Genomic DNA, 18,967 nt, shown 5'->3' on the forward strand with positions numbered 1-18,967 from the left:
TTCTGGATTCTGAGCATACCCGGATTGCTTTGCCTCAATTTCAATAATTAATAATACAAAGATTTCTGTTTTTTTTAATTTTTTTCTAATTCTGAATTGTTTTTTTGTTTGTGTAGTATCTGGATGGTTGAAGCAAGCTTTTGATTTTCAATTTATTTTATTTCTGTTGGTGTTTTCATGTTGTATGGATGGTGTGTTTCCAAGGGGGGATGAATTTGATGAAATGGTCACGCTGTGGAAAAAATTATGAAATGTGCGTTTTGTGGCTTCCAAATATTTGGAGGGGTTGTCTACCCCCCCCAGAAACTTTTTTATGGTGCCTATCTTCTTTCTAAAGCGCATAAAAAGTATTGCGAACTTTGTTGAAAAAAGACAGCCTGGCATAAATTTTCGAAATATTGGATAAATAAGAGCAACTTTGAGAGCAATAAGAACAACTTAATATTATAACAATGATTTTTTTATTTCCTCACCTAAACAAAGTTCAAATTGACTTCTGTTCAAGAAAGAAGTGACGCTTTCTCATCATGCTGACCTTAGGTAGTATTATACCAATGATTTTTTTATTTCCTCACCTAAACAAAGTTCAAATTGACTTCTGTTCAAGAAAGAAGTGACGCTTTCTCGTCATGCTGGCCTTAGGTAGGTGCTCGGTTGTTGTTGTTGTTGTTGTTGCTCTTTCATATTCAAGCCGCGAAGCTGTGAGCTTAGCGTAGCTATATTGCGGTGCTCTTTTTAAAAATTGACAGAATTTAATTGTATTGGTGCGCTACCTTTTTTCAAGATCTGTTCACACATTTTCATAATTTTTGAAGTGAAATTGAAACGATCACTTTGGTCTCGCCGAAACAGGAAGTGGAGCGAAAAAGCGAGTGCTTTTGCGGCGTGAAATTTTTTTCTCTATTATTTTAAAGTAGAGTGAGAAAAGGGCAAAAATTCGCTTTCTCGCTGGTGATTTTATATTTTCATGTGGCATTTTGACATTGATTTTGTGGACTGTTTTTTCGATTTTTTATCTGATTTTTTCTTTGTGGTGAATGGTTTTTCTTTGTGGTGAATTTTTTATCTGAATGGTTTTCCCGATCCATTCATTGTCCACATTCTAGTGCTAGTTTTTTTAGTTTTTGAAAATTCTTAGAATTGTAGGTCAGGACTTGTCCTACTATGTTTTTTTGTTTTGTCGTCTGAAGCTCGTTTTGGTTTTTACTTTTCCGTTTTTATGGGAGTTCGAACCACTCCATTGTCAAAATTTTTTTAGCCAAAAACTTTTTCAATGTTGTCGCCGATTAATTAATTAATTATTAAGCTTTTAGGCAGAAGCAATAACTTTAACTCATTTCTGTATCTGTTTCTATCTGTCTTTTACGGCACGCAAATCTATTTTGCAGCTATTACCGACTCTTCTGGCAGTAATGTTTTAATAAGCGTTTTATTTTAGGTGGAAGCTGAAATTGTTTTGGCGCAGTTATTTCAACAGTAGTCGTTTGTTTTTTTCCAACTTTCTTCAGATGAAATGTTGAAAGAGGAGGCCCTACCTCCTCCCGTAATGTGTGGAAAAACCCTGCCAACCCATAACCCCAAAGTCATCACAAATCGGTCACCACAAAGTACCAATTCTGTTATTTCTACTTACAGCTTTCTACGCAAAATCAGCAACGAATCAGGCTTTGTTCAACAGTTATGCAATATGGCCGTGAACAAATCTGCTGTTGAAATTGCTAACGAGTTTACAAGTTTTCATACCACTTTACAAAAATTAGATGCCAAAATTATAAAACGCGAGTTGTTGGCTAATTTTGCTTACCCGTTATTCTGTCACACATATGTGACCTGCTTGGGCAAAAATGAACAGATTGCGGGCGAATTTTGGGCGAAATACAGTGATAAGCTTAAGAATCAAACTGGAGTGCCGTGCTCGATTTGTGACAAGTTGACCAATTTTAAATTTCTTCAGCAATCTTCAGTTCAAGATCAAGCTTCCCTTATTTCGGAATTGAACGCTCTTGCTAATGTTAAAATTGTTCGAACTATTTCTGAACAAGCTTCGGAGCAATTAACGAAAGTACTTGCTACTAATGACTTCCAGTTTATATCGTCCTTGTTTCTCAATAAACTACAAGTTAACATATCGAATGTCGAAACTGAAATTCTTCAAACTAGTTCGCCTGATGGCTTTGAAATTGAACAATTTTTACAAAGTCCATTTGAAACTGATGAAACTAAAGTCAAAATTGAGCCAAGTTGTGAAAACGATCTTGGCGAAAGCGCAACAAAATCTGAAGAACAGACGATCACTGATGGTGAAAGGAGTCACACATACGTTGCTACTCACCTGCTGAGCACAAATTTTACTAACGTACTTTGCTCAGATTTGAGTGGAAATTATTTAGCAACCGGAAATTTGGATAATGCTATTAGAACTATTGACCTCGTACATTCTCAAATGCAAAATATCCACCCAATTCCTCTCGAATCCATCAGTTTGCAAAATTTTGCAAACTCGCTTCCCGAGGATGAAGAGCTTGAACAAATATTTGCTGAAAACCGAAAGAGAATTGACAAGTTGAAATCTTTGAATGTATTGTACGGCCATCACAAACCAGTTTTTTCCTTAAAGTTTTCAAATACGTGGCCTTATTTGTTGTCATGCGGTGGCGATGGGGATTGTAGACTTTGGGATTTGACTACGAATAAATCTGTGGTCAATTATTCTGGACATAATTTCTCACTTTATGCCGTATCTGTTTCAAACAACGACTCATATTTTGCATCTGGTGGTCAAGATATGACATGCAGGTTTGACGGTTTTTTATCTCAACTTAAGTTAAAAAATCGTACCTTCACTTGTAAAATTATACAAAAATTGTACCTTGAAAAAGCCGAAATGTGTGCAAACTCTCTAATGTGCGTAAATGGAGAAAATTGCTTATTGTTGATTCTTTCGGTTCGAAGATTTGACTTTTCGTCCTCGAGAGGTAGCTAGTAAAGCCAAAAGGCCATTAAGCTGTTAGAGGTCAACTAGTGTCTTAAGTGTATAAGATCTTACAAGATTCGTGCGTAAACTTGCAAGGTAATGTATTAATCTATAAGATCTTATAAGAAACTTAAGATTTACCTTCATTATGTAAGATATTGCGCCAACTTATAAGGTACGTATAATTTATTCCACGTTTGTAGAAATCTGATAAGATGTTTAACGCCAAAAAGTCTCCTTCTAGCTTATTTATATAACAAGGAGGTTCGTTAATGTGCGTTCGCACATGATGTTCCGACCGGAGCTCATCTACATTTTTGACTTAATTGTCAACCAAATGAAGAGATAATCAAAAATATATGTTTGAGTTTAAAAAATCTTTACATACCCAAACTACTAATTGAATTAAATGTTATGCCTCATTGAAGCGCTCACGAGAGCTGCCATTAAAAAGTCTACGAGAAAAAAAAACAAACAACAAAATCAGCAAAAACAAAAATCACGCCAAAAACTCACTAAATTTAAAAGCACCTTGTAACAACGTCAAAAGGCAATGAGATCAAAAAAACATTAGCCACACAAATTTACTTTTCCTCAAGTACACAGCAGATAGGATTTTTCCTTAATGGGACTAGGTAACACGTCGACAAAAAGAAATAATGAGGCAAAATTCAAAAATCATTCAACATTTTTAAAAACGTTTCATAACTTCATACGTCTCAAAAAACCCTGAGCCTTTAACGAAATAGTTCCTGATAAATTCACTAAAAAGTCATTACGAAGCCGATAGGATCTGTATTTGTTTATACTAAGCCATAGAAAAGAACAAAAGTTGTAGAAAAACTTAAAAAAAAAACAAATTACGAAAAACACAAATTATTTTTCTGAATACCGTTTCTCGTATTTCAATTATTATCTATATTAATTCAGCTAACATTATACTGAGCGATTAAGTAAGTTCATTCGGTCCTTATTTGAAAACCACTGGGATCTCTTTTTACGCGAATATGCTTAAAAAAACAGAAAAAGAAGCACAAATATTGACCATCCACAAAAATTTCATGAAAACGCATATCGTCCACCAAAACGAAATAGCAGTTACAAAACGATATCAAGACTCGTTATTTTTTGAATTACATGGAATTAAATGGGACGATAAGTGGGACGATAATTTCAGTGATGACAATAAGTTAAAAGTTAACGAAAAGAACAACAAAAACTGAAAACTTTTGAAATTTTGAAAGAAATTTTGAAAACGAATATCATAAACTTGAAGACTATTCGCTATGAACTGACTGCATTGAGTAACGTCATTCATTCAATCCCCAACTAGAAGCTGATGAGACCTCTCAGCGTTTTACGACTGCAAAAAAAAATAAAAAACAGTCAAAAACAGCAATGTAAAAAAAGAGAGAAAAGTGTCGAAGCCATTAAAAAATGAAATTTTCGGCAAGAACTTTCTATCTTCATTTATTGTTTAACGGCGATGGGATTCTTCTTCGTTTTAAAAACAATTACTTCAAAAAACCAACAAATACCAACAAGTACATCAATACCACGAAATTTTTACGAAAAACACGTTAAACCAACGCCATCAAATTCCATAGCTTTCAAAGGAAATCAATAAATACGCTAGGTTATGCCTCGATCGAATCACTATTGTGTTTGTCATTCACAAGTTCACATCAAAAGTTCACATCAAAAAGCCATCTCATTAAGTCTTATGGTTATGAAAACAACAACAAATACAGGCAAAAAGCAAAATTTCAATAGAAAAGTGCGAGAAGAAATAGTCAAAGCCATTCAAACCATGAGCCTTTCTCTGCAAATTTTCGCTATGATATATTGAATGTTTTTTCTAAGCGAATGAGAACTATCAGTTTTATCATAATGTTATAACCTTGAAAAATTATGAAAACTCGTGGCATCGAAGTAATAAAAAACCAATAACTGGAAGTCAAAACTGCTAGCCAGATCAATTTTGGTTGCAGTAGAAAGGAAAGAAGTCCTGAAAATGAAATACAGTTCAAAAAAGGTTTAAGATCGGTTAATGTTCAACAAAATTTCGAAAAATTACTTTTAATGTCTTAACAGCCATTAGCTGTCAACGCAAAGCACTAGATAGGTTCACTTAATGCTCTTTAGGGAGCCGATTTCATTTTCAGTCAACGAGTCTATACTATAAGACTCCAAAACTTTAGTAAAATCTCAAAAAGAAGATCAAAATTTCATTAAAAATTACGAAAAGTAGGAGTAGAAGCCAAAAGAAAAAAAGTGCGATCCCTCGAAATTTTTTGTTCATTGGGCTTCATTTGACTGTAACTGAGGTTCGCCATTATTTTAATCTGGATATGGAATATAACTAGTCTATAAGTGACTTTAAAAAACAAAAAATGCGAAAATTTTTCTAAAACAACAGCTCTCAAAGAGAATTCGAGTTTTATTTTTTTTATAGTAAACTTACCCATGAGACCAAAACTAGCATTTTTGTCGCCTTTCGTCTATTGGGAATGAAAAAATGTTTTATTCAGTAGCGTGAAATGTAATCTTGAATTCATATTTTTATAGAAAAAATCCTTATTTGAACGAAAATTAAGCTAAAAAGTGAACAAAATCATGCCAAATGTCCTGTGTTCACACAAAACTTTAAACTTCCATAACTCCTCGGAAAAAACGAAATTCAAAAAAATCTTTTTAACTCCTAACTCTACGCTGGACGAGCTTAGATACCACTCACATTTCTCTACGATGAATATACCGATCGGCGAAAATTGTCTGAACAAAAATTGTCTTTAGATTGGTTTTCGAAACTATTTAAACGATTCAAAGCGATTTGCTAGGATCTTATAATAAAATACTTTTGAAGGATTAGAGATTATTTTTCCCGATTAAAGTCTGCTGGTAATTTTTTGTCGCCGAGTGTGGGAGAATAAAATGTCTAAATTAAAGTTCATATTTTCCTAACATACGAAATAATATGGCTGTACTGCTTCAATTGAGAGTAATTCATTTTTTGCGGGGAAATTTTATTTCAAACTTGCCCATGTTCCTCATTGAAAAATATACAAAATAAACTTCGATGGACTGATTTTTTAAGAAGCTTAAATAGCTTGTTTTAAACCAGCTGATTCAATAGTTGTTCATTCATACTCTAATTGAACCTAGATTAAGTGTACTTCGCTTATTAACTCGTTTTGAGAGCTTTCTTGCTCAAATTAAAAATGATAGCTTTTTGCGGAAAATAGTGGCCTCTTTAACTAATTCAGATTTGTAAAAACCATTTCTGCCGTGTAGCTAATAAATTTTAAATTGATATTTTAAACAAGATATCTGCATCTCAAATAAAGGCTTGACGGATTTTGGATGTTTCATGTTTTTGTTTAGTTATTTTTTGCATATTGCATGCAAAATGACTTTATTTTCATCCCTGCAATGAAAGCCATTTCGCATGCAATATGCGAAAAAAAGACTACCGAAAACATCCAACTTAAATTTATCAAACTTTTTTGACCGATCGAGATTAAATGCTATGAAATAATCAGTTAGTCAGTTGGGTTTTGTTTTTTTATCATAGGGTGTGGTCATTTGAGAATTCGATTAGTCCCGTTAGGATCTTGTGTCGTCATGAAGCAACTGTCAACTCTTTAGACTTCCACCCGAATGGGAAGTTTATCCTCTCTGGAGGTAGTGACTGTCTCTGTGTAATGTGGGATGTTGAGAAGGCTGAACATGTCAGAATATTCACGGAGCAGAAGTCACAAGTGTCTGCAGTGAAGTTTGCCCCCAATGGGCAGTTTGTGGCAGTTGGTAAGTGGAACCCAATATCTCTAGAATGTGAACAACTTACTTGTTTGCCATATCTGAAATTAAGATCCGAAGAGTCTTAATGGTTTTCTGATTTTTTTTGATAAATGAACGAGCAAGAAAACCGGAAGTTTTGGTAGTGAATAAAATTTGTAAAACTTAAATCAGTGAACAAATTCAAAGAGCGGAGAAAAGAGAGAGAGAGAGAGTGTGTGTTTTTTTTTGTTCATGCCTTCTTTTAAAACAGAGCAAGAAATGTAGCTGTAAAAAAATGTTCGCTAAGCAAGCAAGTTTTTTCGTTCACGTGCGGCTTTGTTCAAGCATTTTTTTTGTTTTTTAACTTCTATGTTGTATATGAGGTATATTTAGACTACAGTTATAGTTTTAAGGTTGTTTTGATAGCGTTTCGAAGGTTTTGGTAAATAAAGGGAGTTCTACGCTAACTTGAAAGTATTTCGCTAATGCTCTTGGGCAGTTTCTATTACAAATTAGAAATAAGTTCTGGTACCAAGCAGTATAATTCTTTCTCAGAAAAAATGCAAAAAATTATTAAATTTTAAAAAAAAATTTCCTAGGTTTTGGCTTTTTCAAAATTAGAATTGTCAAGATTTTTTTGGCTGGTCCGAATTTTTTTTAGAAGTTCAGTTGTCTTGAATACTTGAAATATTGTTTTCCTTTTGTATTTTTACTTCTACAAATTGGAAAATTAATTGATTTTTTTGTTTAATTTACTTCTTAGTTAAATTTGGAATTTTTCAATTCAAGATCAATTTAACTTTATCATTTTAAGATAGTCTTCCTCTTCTTTAATGCTCACTGCGATCAGAAACTAGAAATGTGACTAGCTGCTTTTGTCAAAATTGTCTTCGAGTCTTTTCCGGAATTCTTTCGGCTATGTTTGTTAAGATCTGTTCACACATTTGGTTTTGGTCAGGCTGGAACAGGAAGTGGAGCAAAAAAGCGAGTGGTTTTGAGGCGTGAAATTTGTCACTCAATTTTTGAAGTTGAGTGAGAAAAATAAAGTGTTTGAACAAAAAGGTTGTTTTTGTCGCTAGTGGTTTTTTGTTCACATGCGGCATTTTGACATTGATTTTCTGTTTTTCTGTTTTTTAAATGGTTTGCTCTATTTACTCATAGTCAGTTCTAGGTCTAGTTTTTATTTGGTCAATGGAAATTCTTTGAATTGTACGTCAGGGCTTGTCTTACTGTTTTTTTTTACTTCGTCGTGCTAATTTTTTTGTCGTGCTCTTTACCTTAGCTCACAGCATGTTCAACATTTTGCGTGAAATCTTTTTGACTTCTCTAGGCTAATTTCACTTTTTTCTCATTCTGCTACATGGTGTTTCAGCAGTTGCTCAGCAAAGCAATTTGAAATCAACAGAGTCAGTACCAAAAAAACGAAATCAGAAATAGTTACCCTCTCTAATGCTTATTGGTACTGATACTAACCCATGTGTCGTCTCACTATGACAGAGGAGTATGTTCAGCTCCAAAGTGACATCAAAATAGTTCGCACTTTTATTTTGTGTGCAAAAAATTTTTTTCATTAGTTTTCTCTTTCAATCCCAATCTTGATAATGGGAATCAACGGCGGCTGTTGTCCGATAATCTGCCGAGTATGTTTTGGATATGCCATATTGAATATGACTTTGTTCAGCAAAAGAACTATCCTCTCATCAATAAAAAGTGCTTGGATTTTATGAACCAAATATTTGGTGTTTTTATCATATTTCTTCAACCAACAAAAGATATAGTTAGTGAAGAACGCTGCGCGGAAACGTTGAAGTGTTCGTTATTTATTTTAGCGGTGCTCTTGGTTTTTTACGACTCGATGAGGAGTATAGATATTCTACATGTTTTTTTTTAGCAGAAAGCAAGTTTGTTCATGAGTTGAATTTTGACTTCTTTCTATTCGAGCTTTTACCTCCGTTTTTGATTGTTGACTTCTGTTTTCCAACATTGGACTTTAACAATAGCTTAGTTTGTAATGTATAGCAATTGGTAACATTCTGAGGTCAATTTGAGAAAATTTGATCCCATTTAACTACCCCGCCCCCAAAAAACTACCCCCCCCCCCCAACGTAACTCCCCCCCCCCCCCACCAACGTATCTAGCCCCCCAAACCCAACGTACCTACCCCCCCCCCCCAACCCCTGAGCTGAAAAAAATTTTAACGCATTTTATGTTATTTTGGTTTACTGTTTTTGTTATTTCTAGTGTTTTTTTCGATATTCTGATTTTGTCCAAGTTAGGGTAGAGATTATTTTGCACGACGATTCGAGTCGTTTCCGGTATTCTACCGGCTATGTTTTTTGTTTCGTCGTCTGACGCTCTTTTTTCGTTTTACTTTTGTTCACACAGCAAAGCTGAAAAAGTCAAATTTTTTGAATGACTTCTTCCTCTCACTAACGGCATTTGCGCGCGTGACGTCATTTCTCACTCGCTCTAGCAAAAGTTTTTTAGGTTATTTGCGTGATTAGATTTTGATCATACGTGACTTACCTCCCTCAATAAAATGACTTTGCACTTTAAAAACTTAAGCTTAGTTTGAATTTGTTTAAGGTCAAATGAACTCATATGTGCAGTAAAAGTCCCTAATAAGTGGCTTCTGCGGAATGAATTTCAACAAGCTTTGTTTATTTTTCGCTGAATGTTTTTACAAAGTTTTTTGAGCGGCGTCGATTTTTTTCAATTTAGATCTGTATCTGTTTCTATCTCTATTATATGGCACGCAGGTCTATTCTTTCGCAGCTATTCCGGCAATCTGTCGGCTATGTTTATCAAATTGGATCTTTTCCGTTTGTGCCCCCCTTACAGTACGTTATGTAACCCCCACCCGGTTACAGAGCGCGTGTCATTACATATTAAAACACTATTTAAAAATACGGCACGTGCGTCTGATGGTGCAGGTGCAAATACTATGCACACACTAAACTGGGGGGGGGCACAAACGTAAAAGATCCTTGATAACCTTTGTAATGGTTTATAATAAATTTAGGATTTCCCATTAGTGCAAAAACACAAATTATCGATTACATTTACAATGGTCTATGTAAATTTTGGGTCTTTCCGAATATCTATATAAATTTTGGGACTTTCCGAATATCTATATAAATTTTGGGTCTTTTTCATTATAGCCCACATCATGGTAATTATGATACAATATTAAGAGGCAATTTCGTGGGGGCTGTAATGGTAAATACCCTAAATGTTAGTAGCTGTTCACACCTCATTGGGAAATAGAAACTGTCCCCAGTGCAAGAATACACAAAAGTTAGGGAAAGAATTAGTTCTCAATCTATAGTTGAACAGATAGCGGAGCGAGTTTTAAGATTCCAAATATAAAAGTACGTGAGCGCCCAACGTGGGGCTCGAACCCACGACCATGGGATTAAGAGTCCCATGCTCTACCGACTGAGCTAGCCGGGCTTGTGTGGCGATGTTAGCAGTATGGTTTGTACAAAACGTATTCCGGGGGGGGGGGGGGGTGAGTGAATTGTCCCTTCTTCTATCTTTAATGAAACAATATTTTTGGTTGCATATATGACGTGCTTGCCGTGGAATTTGAAGACCTCAGCATCGAAGCTGCAGATTCCGCACGTGCTTAAATAACGAATTAAATAACAAAGTAAGCTGGGTGGGGGCGCAAACGGAAAAAATGTATCAAATGATAACCCAGAGGAACAATATCGCGTTTTAATTTCAGGTTCGAAATCTGGTGACGTCATGCTGTACGATATACGATCTTCCAAACTTCTCTGGAAGTCTGAGTCCAAATGGCGCGAGTCTGAAGAAGGTCTTTTTACCAATGCAGTGAAATGTATTGAATTTTCCGAGGATTCTAAGCAATTGTATACTGCTGGAATGTGCAATTCTATCTCGTTTTGGGATTGTGATAATGGAAAGTTAGAATGTGACGTCACTAACGAAGAGGCATCTGTTATTGTTTGTTTGAAAAAACAAGACAACAATTTGCTGTCCTGTGTTGCGTTGAAGAGTTAGTTAGTTAGTTATAATGTTGTTAATTGTGAAGTATTTAATTGAATGTTGAGAACTTATATGTTTTAAGCCAAAGTCATCTACAGTGATTATAAAACTTTTTTGGCTTTAGACTTCGTGAAAGATCTTAAACAAAAGTTTATTGTACTTTTGAAACGCAGAAAACTGCTTTTTTTAAGTTGCTCTCAGGCGAAGTTTGCAGCAACTATTTTGTCCCTGGTAGTCTTTTTTATAATAGCCGCCGTCGTATTTTTGGTCGGCTAAATTTGCGCTGTTTTTTTACGACTCGAAGAGGAGTATTGGTGGAGTTCATTTTTCACTACTCGAAGAGTCGTTATGGTTTTCTGTTTTACTGCTCGATGTATCGGTGGAGCGTTTTTTTAATCGCCGATTTTGTTTGATTGTATTTGAAAAAAGGAGTGCTGCATGTGACAACAAAACTATTTAGGTCAAGTTGCTGAACAAAATGTAAGTACAGAGCGAAGCCGGTCGTTTCCTGTTCATGTCGCAGTTTGTAGGAGCGCGACAAAATAGGTGTGAAATGAGGGGGAGCGACCTTTTGTTCACTTGCTACATTTTCAAGCAGTTTTTTATTAGTTCATTGTTTCTTGTCGAATTGGCTATACTGGTCTGCATTATAGCCTTTCATTTTCAGATACTAGCTTTTTTGTGGTAATTGTGCCCGTTTTAACAGTTGGGGATTTTGACGCACTTGAGCATTTTTTGGCAAGAATGTTGCGGCAATCATGTTTCTGGCTTTCTTTCTGCAATCTTGACTTTCTTTGTATGTTGTTAATTTTGGCAATGTTAACTTCAGAGAATTAATGAAAATGTTCACAAAAAATCGACAGATTAGTTTGATTGACATTTTTGCGTTTCTATATTTCAAAACGTGGTGTTCAAAACATTTTTGGTGTTTTGTTGCTGGCTAAATAGTTGCTGATAGTAAATTCGGACAAAATCTGCCATGGTGCTTTTTTCCATTCCAAGTTTCCCGAAAGTTTAAGTTTTTTCACCATTCCTATCCACGATTCTAAAGATCAGGATAGCTGTGTAAAAGTTCACTTGATAAGTGTTGAGATCTTAGAGAGATTTTGTGTTAGTTTGTTGGTTAAAGTTTTTTAATGCATGGCAGAGATTTTGAAATACTTTCTGTAAGTATTTTTTGTTATGTGCAATATCTGTTTCAAATCTTTGACTTGGCCTTGGAAATATTGGTCGATAAGTCAGAATGGTAAGAATTGAAAAAGGGCTGATTTTTTATATCGTTTTTAAGATGTATATAAATTATTTAAATGGCCCCTTGAGACTGTTTTTCATGCAACATTTTTTGTTCATAAATGGAATCTGACTCACATTCTATTTTCAGGCGCGTGAAAAAGAAAATTTGTGGACTAGAAGTTGTGGTTTTTGTTTCAGGTGTTTTGCGTGGCGTTCAATTTTCAGGTTTTTCCACAGTGAGGATTGAACTTAGCATACAATTCTGTTCTTAAAATTTTAAAATCTCTGTTTAACGTTAAACAATTTTTGATAGTTATCATGGTCCTTTCTCACAGAAGCCCAATATTTTCACAGATGCATAAATCTGCGAAGAATCAGTACAAACAAACGTCAATTAATAGCCGCGTCAACAATTCCAGGCGGCTATTATTGCGCTCCTAATTTTTTCTACTTCGTCTAACAGATTTTTGTTTTGTCTTACCCTGAGTTTTTCAATGACTTCAGTGACATCTACTGCTTGGCAGTTAAAATTTGTCTGCGTGACGTCATTTCTGCTTTTAGGTCGATTGCGTGACTTACCTCACTCAAAAAATGACTTCTGAACTCACTTATGGAACTTCAAATTTTATGAACATTTACTAGTTAAAGATCCATAGTGTGCATTTAAGTAGTGCCAAACTTATATGCCCTAATTCTTGAATATTAGTCTTGAGTTTTTGATTTCGAAAATCAAATTTGAAAAAGCTCTTTTAGGATTTTTTCCTTATAGACCGTATGTGTATCTTAAAAATGACAGTACGTATCTAACCCAAAAAATCTAGTGGTCTACTAAAGGACTTTTGGTCAATCTGCCCATCTTGTTTCTTTAGTTGTTTCAATTCATGGAAGGCCACAAGCGTCTATCGCGGCTATTTTCCGGCAATCTGCCGGCTTTGTTTCGATAGAAGAATGCATGTTGGGAATTAAATTGCAACAGAACTTGACATTTTTGCTACAAAAAAATCACTAGTGGCCAAAACATTTCGAAAATTCAAAAATTCAACTGTTTTGAAGTTTATTTTTTCCTTCAATCTGTTGAAAGGCTTTGGCGCGTGAATCTTGTATACTGATCTTTGTGGTTTTTGGCAGGTAATATTGGTGACGTCTGGTTGTGCGTTTTATTCCTACTTAGATTCTGCCGTACGTATTTTTGAATAGATAAGCGATCAAAAAGTTCGGTGGGTAAACATAATATTTTAACTATTATTACATATTTTAATATTTTAAAATATTTTTACACTTATATCCCGAATTCTGAGTTGATGCTTTTAACGCAATTTTATTGCTTATCAATTTTTTCAAGTCAAAACTGGAAACGCATTTCGTGTGAATGCTTTGAACATAAGAGAAAACTGCAAAAATTCGATATAACTGCTCTAAAAATTGATAATAGAATCAAAATTTCAGATAAAAAAATAACCATTTGAAATTGAACAAAATGAGCTTAATATCGATCAATTTTAAATGGTAATTTTTTCGCCGAAATTTTGATCAAATTTGAGAGCAGTAATATCAAATTGCTGCAGTTTTCTTTTTTCAGTTTAGGTATTTTTAAATTCTGCATATTTTTCTATGTTCGATTGATCTTTAAAGATCTTTAATTGTGTTTTTATACTGTTGCCTGAAACAAAAATTGAAATTTTTGTTTGCCTTTTAATCTATACAATTGATTTTTTGCAATTTTGCGTTGATTTTTATGTTTATAAACTGTTAAGGTTATTAAGCAGTGAGTGAATAACATACTGATAATGTTGACGTTGGGAGTGATTAAGTATAAATTTTGAAAGAAACCGGATAATCAAAACGTATTCTTCTGTGCCCCGTTTTCTCATCATTCAATTGCGGTAGTTTTTTATATCTGGTGGTTTCTTGTTGAATTGGTTTTTGTTTTTCGCTTATAGGTTTCTTGAGCAAATGTCGAGAATAACTTCCAGTTGTTTACGGAATCTTCCGGCTGTTTATTTCTTGATCGATCATTGAAACGGGAAATGCTTTGTGCGAAAGGGGAGTGTTTATGTCAATTTGCTCAACGAAACTCGGCTATTTGAACAGAGCCGTTTTTATTTTCCGCATTATAAAAGAGCGAAAAGGGTAAATTTGAAAAGTTTTTTCTTAGTGGCAGTTAATTTTTGTTCACGTGAGGCAATTTCAAAGCAGTGTTTTGCTTTAAATCTTTTTCTATACCGAAATGGTTTCAATAGGCTGCTTTATAGGTTCTCAAGCTTTTTTAGAGGTTTTGATCGTCTTTGGGGAAAGAATTAGAATTATATTGGTGCGCTGTCTTTTTTTAAGATCTGTTCACAATTTTTCGGCGTTTTCACGTCAGTGAGAAGTCAAATTAGAGTGGTAATATTGGTCAGACTGAAATAGTAAAGGGTGCGAAAAATCGAGTAGGTTTGAGACGTGACTTCTTTCAAAATACCTTAAAAGTTGAGTGAGAAATTGGTGTTTGAACAAATTGGCGGTTTTTGAGATGGATTTTTTTTCAGGTGCGTCAATTTGACTTTATTCTCAGAGTTTCCTCTCCGTCAATGCTTTTAAGATGGCATATATTTGTTCTAATTGCGCCTATTTGCCGTCGCTTGATTTAATTAATGGGCAGCTAAAACTTTTTACGACTTTGCCACTATTTTTTTGTCATAAAATTTTAGATTTTGCTCCCTTTTTAAAAATTATCTGTTGTGTTATCACTTATTATCATCAATGAACGGTCTGATTGGTCACTAATGAGGCATAAAAGAAAACAATTAATGGCTCGTAGCGAGTGGTTCTCATGACTTTGACACTACTTCTCAAAAATTTTGAATGGACTTTTGACTTTTTATTGTACTTTTTGGTGTCTTATTGAATTTCATGGGGAAAGGTCTCTGATGCTGCTAACAGGGGTTAAGTTTTTCGAAACAATCGTTTTTGTTCAAAGCTAGTGCTTTCTATGAATGGCACTAATTGCTTTCAATAATATTTATCGAATTTTTTGAGTTTTGCAAGTTTCTCTTTTCAACTTTGTCGTCTTATTTTAGTCTCATCATCGACCGGTTTCATTGGTTGTTAAAAATTTTCAGTTAGAGCAAGTCATTTCAATTCATAGCTATTGCTTTTTGTGACTTATACGCTTGTTCGTTTTCTAAAAAATAATCTTTGTGATTTTTTAAGTTTTGCTCGTATTAGTTTTACTTATTGCTGTCTTATCACTTTATCTCATTGATGAAAGGTCTCAGTGGTGGTCATTGAGGACCAAATTAATTGATGTAATTGTATCGTCGAGTAGCTGTTAAGTTCTCTGGCCTTTATACTAAGCGTTTTCAAAAGGTTTCAGCGAGTTTTATTGCGACTTTTGGTTATTTTTGTCTTACCATTTAATATTATTAGTGAGAGGACTCATCGACTTTAAATGACAGGTTGCTAATGATAAATAGAGGATTAGTTGGCAGTTTGAGTTCATAGCATTTGTTTTTTGATGGTGATCCTGTCTTCACAAAATAAAAGTTGATTTTTTAGTCTTGCTTGTTTCTGTTGTTCCGGTGTTGTTTTATTGCTTGGTCTCATTACTTACAGCTCTCATTTGACTATTAAAGCGGTGTAAGTGATTTTCAGGTCATCAATTAAAACAATTTCTTGAATTGTATTTCAGGACTTGTCCTGCAATGTTTTTATTTTGTTTTTGCAAGATTTTTTTACGACCATATGACGTCACAACCACTTCAAATCTGCTTTTTGTTTTTTGGTTCATGCAATTTCAACTGAAGTGCGTGCGTGACGTCATTTTTTTCACTTAGTGGAGCGAGTTCTTTTCATTCGCGCGATTAAATTTTTGGTCACACTTGACTTGCGTCACTCTCAAAAATGACTTCCTAACTTTGAAATCGACTTCAAAGAGATAAGGTCAAATGGGTGAGTGTCATTCTAAATGAAGGTTATTTGAGAGCAGCTAATAGAGGCACCAAAAACTTATGCAGATTTTAAACCAAAATATAACTTATCAGCCTTCTTGAAAAGGCGATTTTTTGGTCTGTCTTTTTTTACTCTTTTTTTTAGACTGCAAGTATACGTAGCTATTGCGGCTATTTTCTGACAATCTGCCAGCTATTTTCATAATTTTTTGTGTTTTGTGAACTTTAAATTCATTTTGGTGCTTTGTTACTCCTGAGGTTGTCTAGTTTGAGTAACGGTTTCAGATTCTATTTAGACCTTGAGCAATAGTTTAGGTCATAACTAGCGGTTTTTTTAGTTTCGTTGGGGGCATTGAGATAAATTTTAACTCTACTTCGATTAACTTTTAATTATTTTTATCTTCGTTTGATTCAATACCTCCTTGGCTTCCGATTTGAAGAATTTTGATTGTACAATATCATGATCTGGAAGTTGAAGTTTTCTGTACAATGGTTGTTTTCGGTTATTTTCAGTTTTTCTTTAAAAAAGGTCAGACACAGATGCAAAAGTCGGCCACTATTAGTACAAATTTATTCTTAGTACAATTGAAAATATGGTAAACGTAATTTTTTGCAAATATCAACAACATGGCTGATTTGCAAAGTAATTTATTTAGAAATAACTCAGATTTTTGATGTTTTTCGTTTTGGCCAATGTCGCCGCTTTTTTCACATTTTGCATGGAATTTTTTTTTCTCTACAGCAAACTTATTCTATCCTTCAAAATGCTGTTAGGAATGTTTGCTGGGCAAAGCAATCTCAAATGTACAGAGTGAATATCTGAAAACGAAATGAAAACAAAAACGAGATAAAGCGCAGTCTTTGTTGCCTTATCTAATGGATATTGCTAGGGATACTATAATCTGTAAATTTCTTGAATTGTATTTCAGGACTTGTCCTGCAATGTTATGTATTTTGTTTTTGCAAGATTTTTTTACGACCATATGACGTCACAACCACTTCAAATCTGCTTTTTGTTTGTTGGTTCATGCAATTTCAACTGAAGTGTTTGTGTGACGTCATTTTTTGCTCTTAGTGGAGCGAGTTTTTTTCATTCGCGTGATTAAATTTTTGGTCACACTTGACTAGCGCCACTCTCAAAAATGACTTCCTAACTTTCAAATCGAATTCAAAGAGATAAGGTCAAATGGGTGAGTGTCACTCTAAATGAAGGTTATTTGAGAGCAGCTAATAGAGGCACCAAAAACTTATGCAGATTTTAAACCAAAATATAACATATCAGCCTTCTTGAAAAGGCGATTTTTTGGTCTGTCTTTTTTACTCTTTTTTAGACTGCAGGTATACGAAGCTATTGCGGCTATAATCTGACAATCTGCCAGCTATTTTCAAAATTTTTTGTATTTTGTGAACTTTAAATTTATTTTGGTGCTTTGTTACTGTTGAGGTTGTTTAGTTTGAGTAACGGTTTCAGATTCTATTTAGACCTTGAGCAATAGTTTAGGTCATAACTAGCGGTTTTTTTAGTTTCGTTGGGGGCATTGAGATAAATTTTAACTCTACTTCAATTAACTTTTAATTATTTTTATCTTCGTTTGATTCAATACCTCTTTGGCGTCCGATTTGAAGAATTTTGATTGTACAATATCATGATCTGGAAGTTGAAGTTTTCTATACAATGGTTGTTTTCGGTTATTTTCAGTTTTTCTTTAAAAAAGGCCAGACACAGATGCAAAAGTCTGGCCACTATTAGTACAAATTTATTCTTAGTACAATTGAAAATATGGTAAACGTAATTTTTTGCAAATGTCAACAACACAGCTGATTTGCAAAGTAATTTATTCAGAAATAACTCAGATTTTTTATGTTTTTCGTTTTGGCCAATGTCGCCGCTTTTTTGACATTTTGCATGGAATTTTTTTTACTTCTCTACAGCAAACTTATTCTATCCTTCTGCTCAAATTGCTGTTAGGAATGTTTGCTGGGCAAAGCAATCTCAAATGTACAGAGTGAATATCTGAAAACGAAATGAAAACAAAAACGAGATAAAGCCCAGTCTTTGTTGCCTTATCTAATGGATATTGCTAGGGATACTATTATCTGTATTCTGTCATCATGAAAAGAGAAGTGGCCTAATTTAAAAATTAAAATCAAAATAGTTCGCTTTTTAAATTTAATTCTGAAATATTATTTGATTGCAATCGGGGTCATGGGATTCAACAACGGCGATTTTTTGGCAATCTGCCGCTTTTGCCCTTTTTTATATAAATTTCTCCAATTAAAGTTTTTGCTCCTCTTTCGACCATTTAAATTTATGCGTGTTTTCTACGCTTGTGCTCTAATTTTCTTGAGTTCGTCATCTAAGTTGCTGTCGATCTGATTTTAAGTAGCTGACTTGATTTTTATATCAATCGATGCGTAATCATCAGAAGTTTAATAGATCTAAATTCGGAAAAAATGACATGCTAAATTCAGAAAATGTCAAAGAGAAACTTCAGATAAAGTTTGCCTAGTCACTAATTTGATCCCCACGTCCAACATTGCTAAAAATGTTAAATTTACATTGGAAAATTTTGACCAAAGTAAAGGAGGCATGATCAAGTTGAACAGATTTCAAGTGGGACTCAATTTATTGCTGATCACGGAAAACTGGACAACTTCGCTCCTGATTTTCTCAGTTATTTGGTTTCTGTTTATCTCAATTTTGAACAAATCTCTCTCTGATGAGGTTGAGTCATATAATAATCTAAATAAATGGGCAAAATTAGGCTGACTAAATATTAATTCAAAAACGGGCTGTTTACCGTGCGAAATTGATATTTGAGCGTTTTCTTTTCTTGTTGTGAGTATTAAAAGTCACATGAAAAGTGCGTCAAAGATCCATGTCTTACTTTTATTATCCTACTTTAATAAAGCAGTCATAATCAAAAATAGGTCGGTTTTGTGGCTGTGTGGTTTTGTGCCTCTAACTTGCAAATAAAGTTTCCCGTAACATTTTTTATTCAAATTTACTATTGAAAACGCTAGAAAATTAATTTTGAAT

At 34.1% G+C, this 18,967-nt stretch overlaps 1 protein-coding gene and 1 non-coding gene across 2 annotated transcripts; one reads left to right on the forward strand and one right to left on the reverse strand.

Annotated features, from left to right (window-relative positions):
• The first annotated feature begins 1,512 nt into the window (after positions 1 to 1,512).
• On the forward strand, positions 1,513 to 10,836 carry LOC142335062 (uncharacterized). The gene is made up of 3 exons (XM_075383393.1): positions 1,513 to 2,796; positions 6,549 to 6,781; positions 10,485 to 10,836. The coding sequence occupies exons 1-3, from the start codon at positions 1,514 to 1,516 to the stop codon at positions 10,778 to 10,780; spliced, it is 1,812 nt and encodes a 603-aa protein (XP_075239508.1). The 5' UTR covers position 1,513; the 3' UTR covers positions 10,781 to 10,836.
• Trnak-cuu (transfer RNA lysine (anticodon CUU)) lies at positions 10,135 to 10,207 on the reverse strand. The gene has a single exon. It is a non-coding gene; the product is annotated as a tRNA-Lys (tRNA).
• Positions 10,837 to 18,967: the final 8,131 nt, after the last annotated feature.

Source organism: Convolutriloba macropyga, chromosome 2, assembly GCF_964194025.1.
Source record: "Convolutriloba macropyga chromosome 2, txConMacr16.3, whole genome shotgun sequence".
NCBI classification, from domain to species: Eukaryota; Metazoa; Xenacoelomorpha; order Acoela; family Convolutidae; genus Convolutriloba; species Convolutriloba macropyga.

Coding starts and splice junctions, on each gene's coding strand:
- LOC142335062 (XM_075383393.1), top strand. CDS start 1,514: ATGTTGAAAGAGGAGGCCCTACCTCCTCCCGTAATGTGTGGAAAAACC. Junction 2,797..6,548: donor GGTCAAGATATGACATGCAG/GTTTGACGGTTT, acceptor TTTTTATCATAG/GGTGTGGTCATTTGAGAATT. Junction 6,782..10,484: donor TGGGCAGTTTGTGGCAGTTG/GTAAGTGGAACC, acceptor TTTTAATTTCAG/GTTCGAAATCTGGTGACGTC.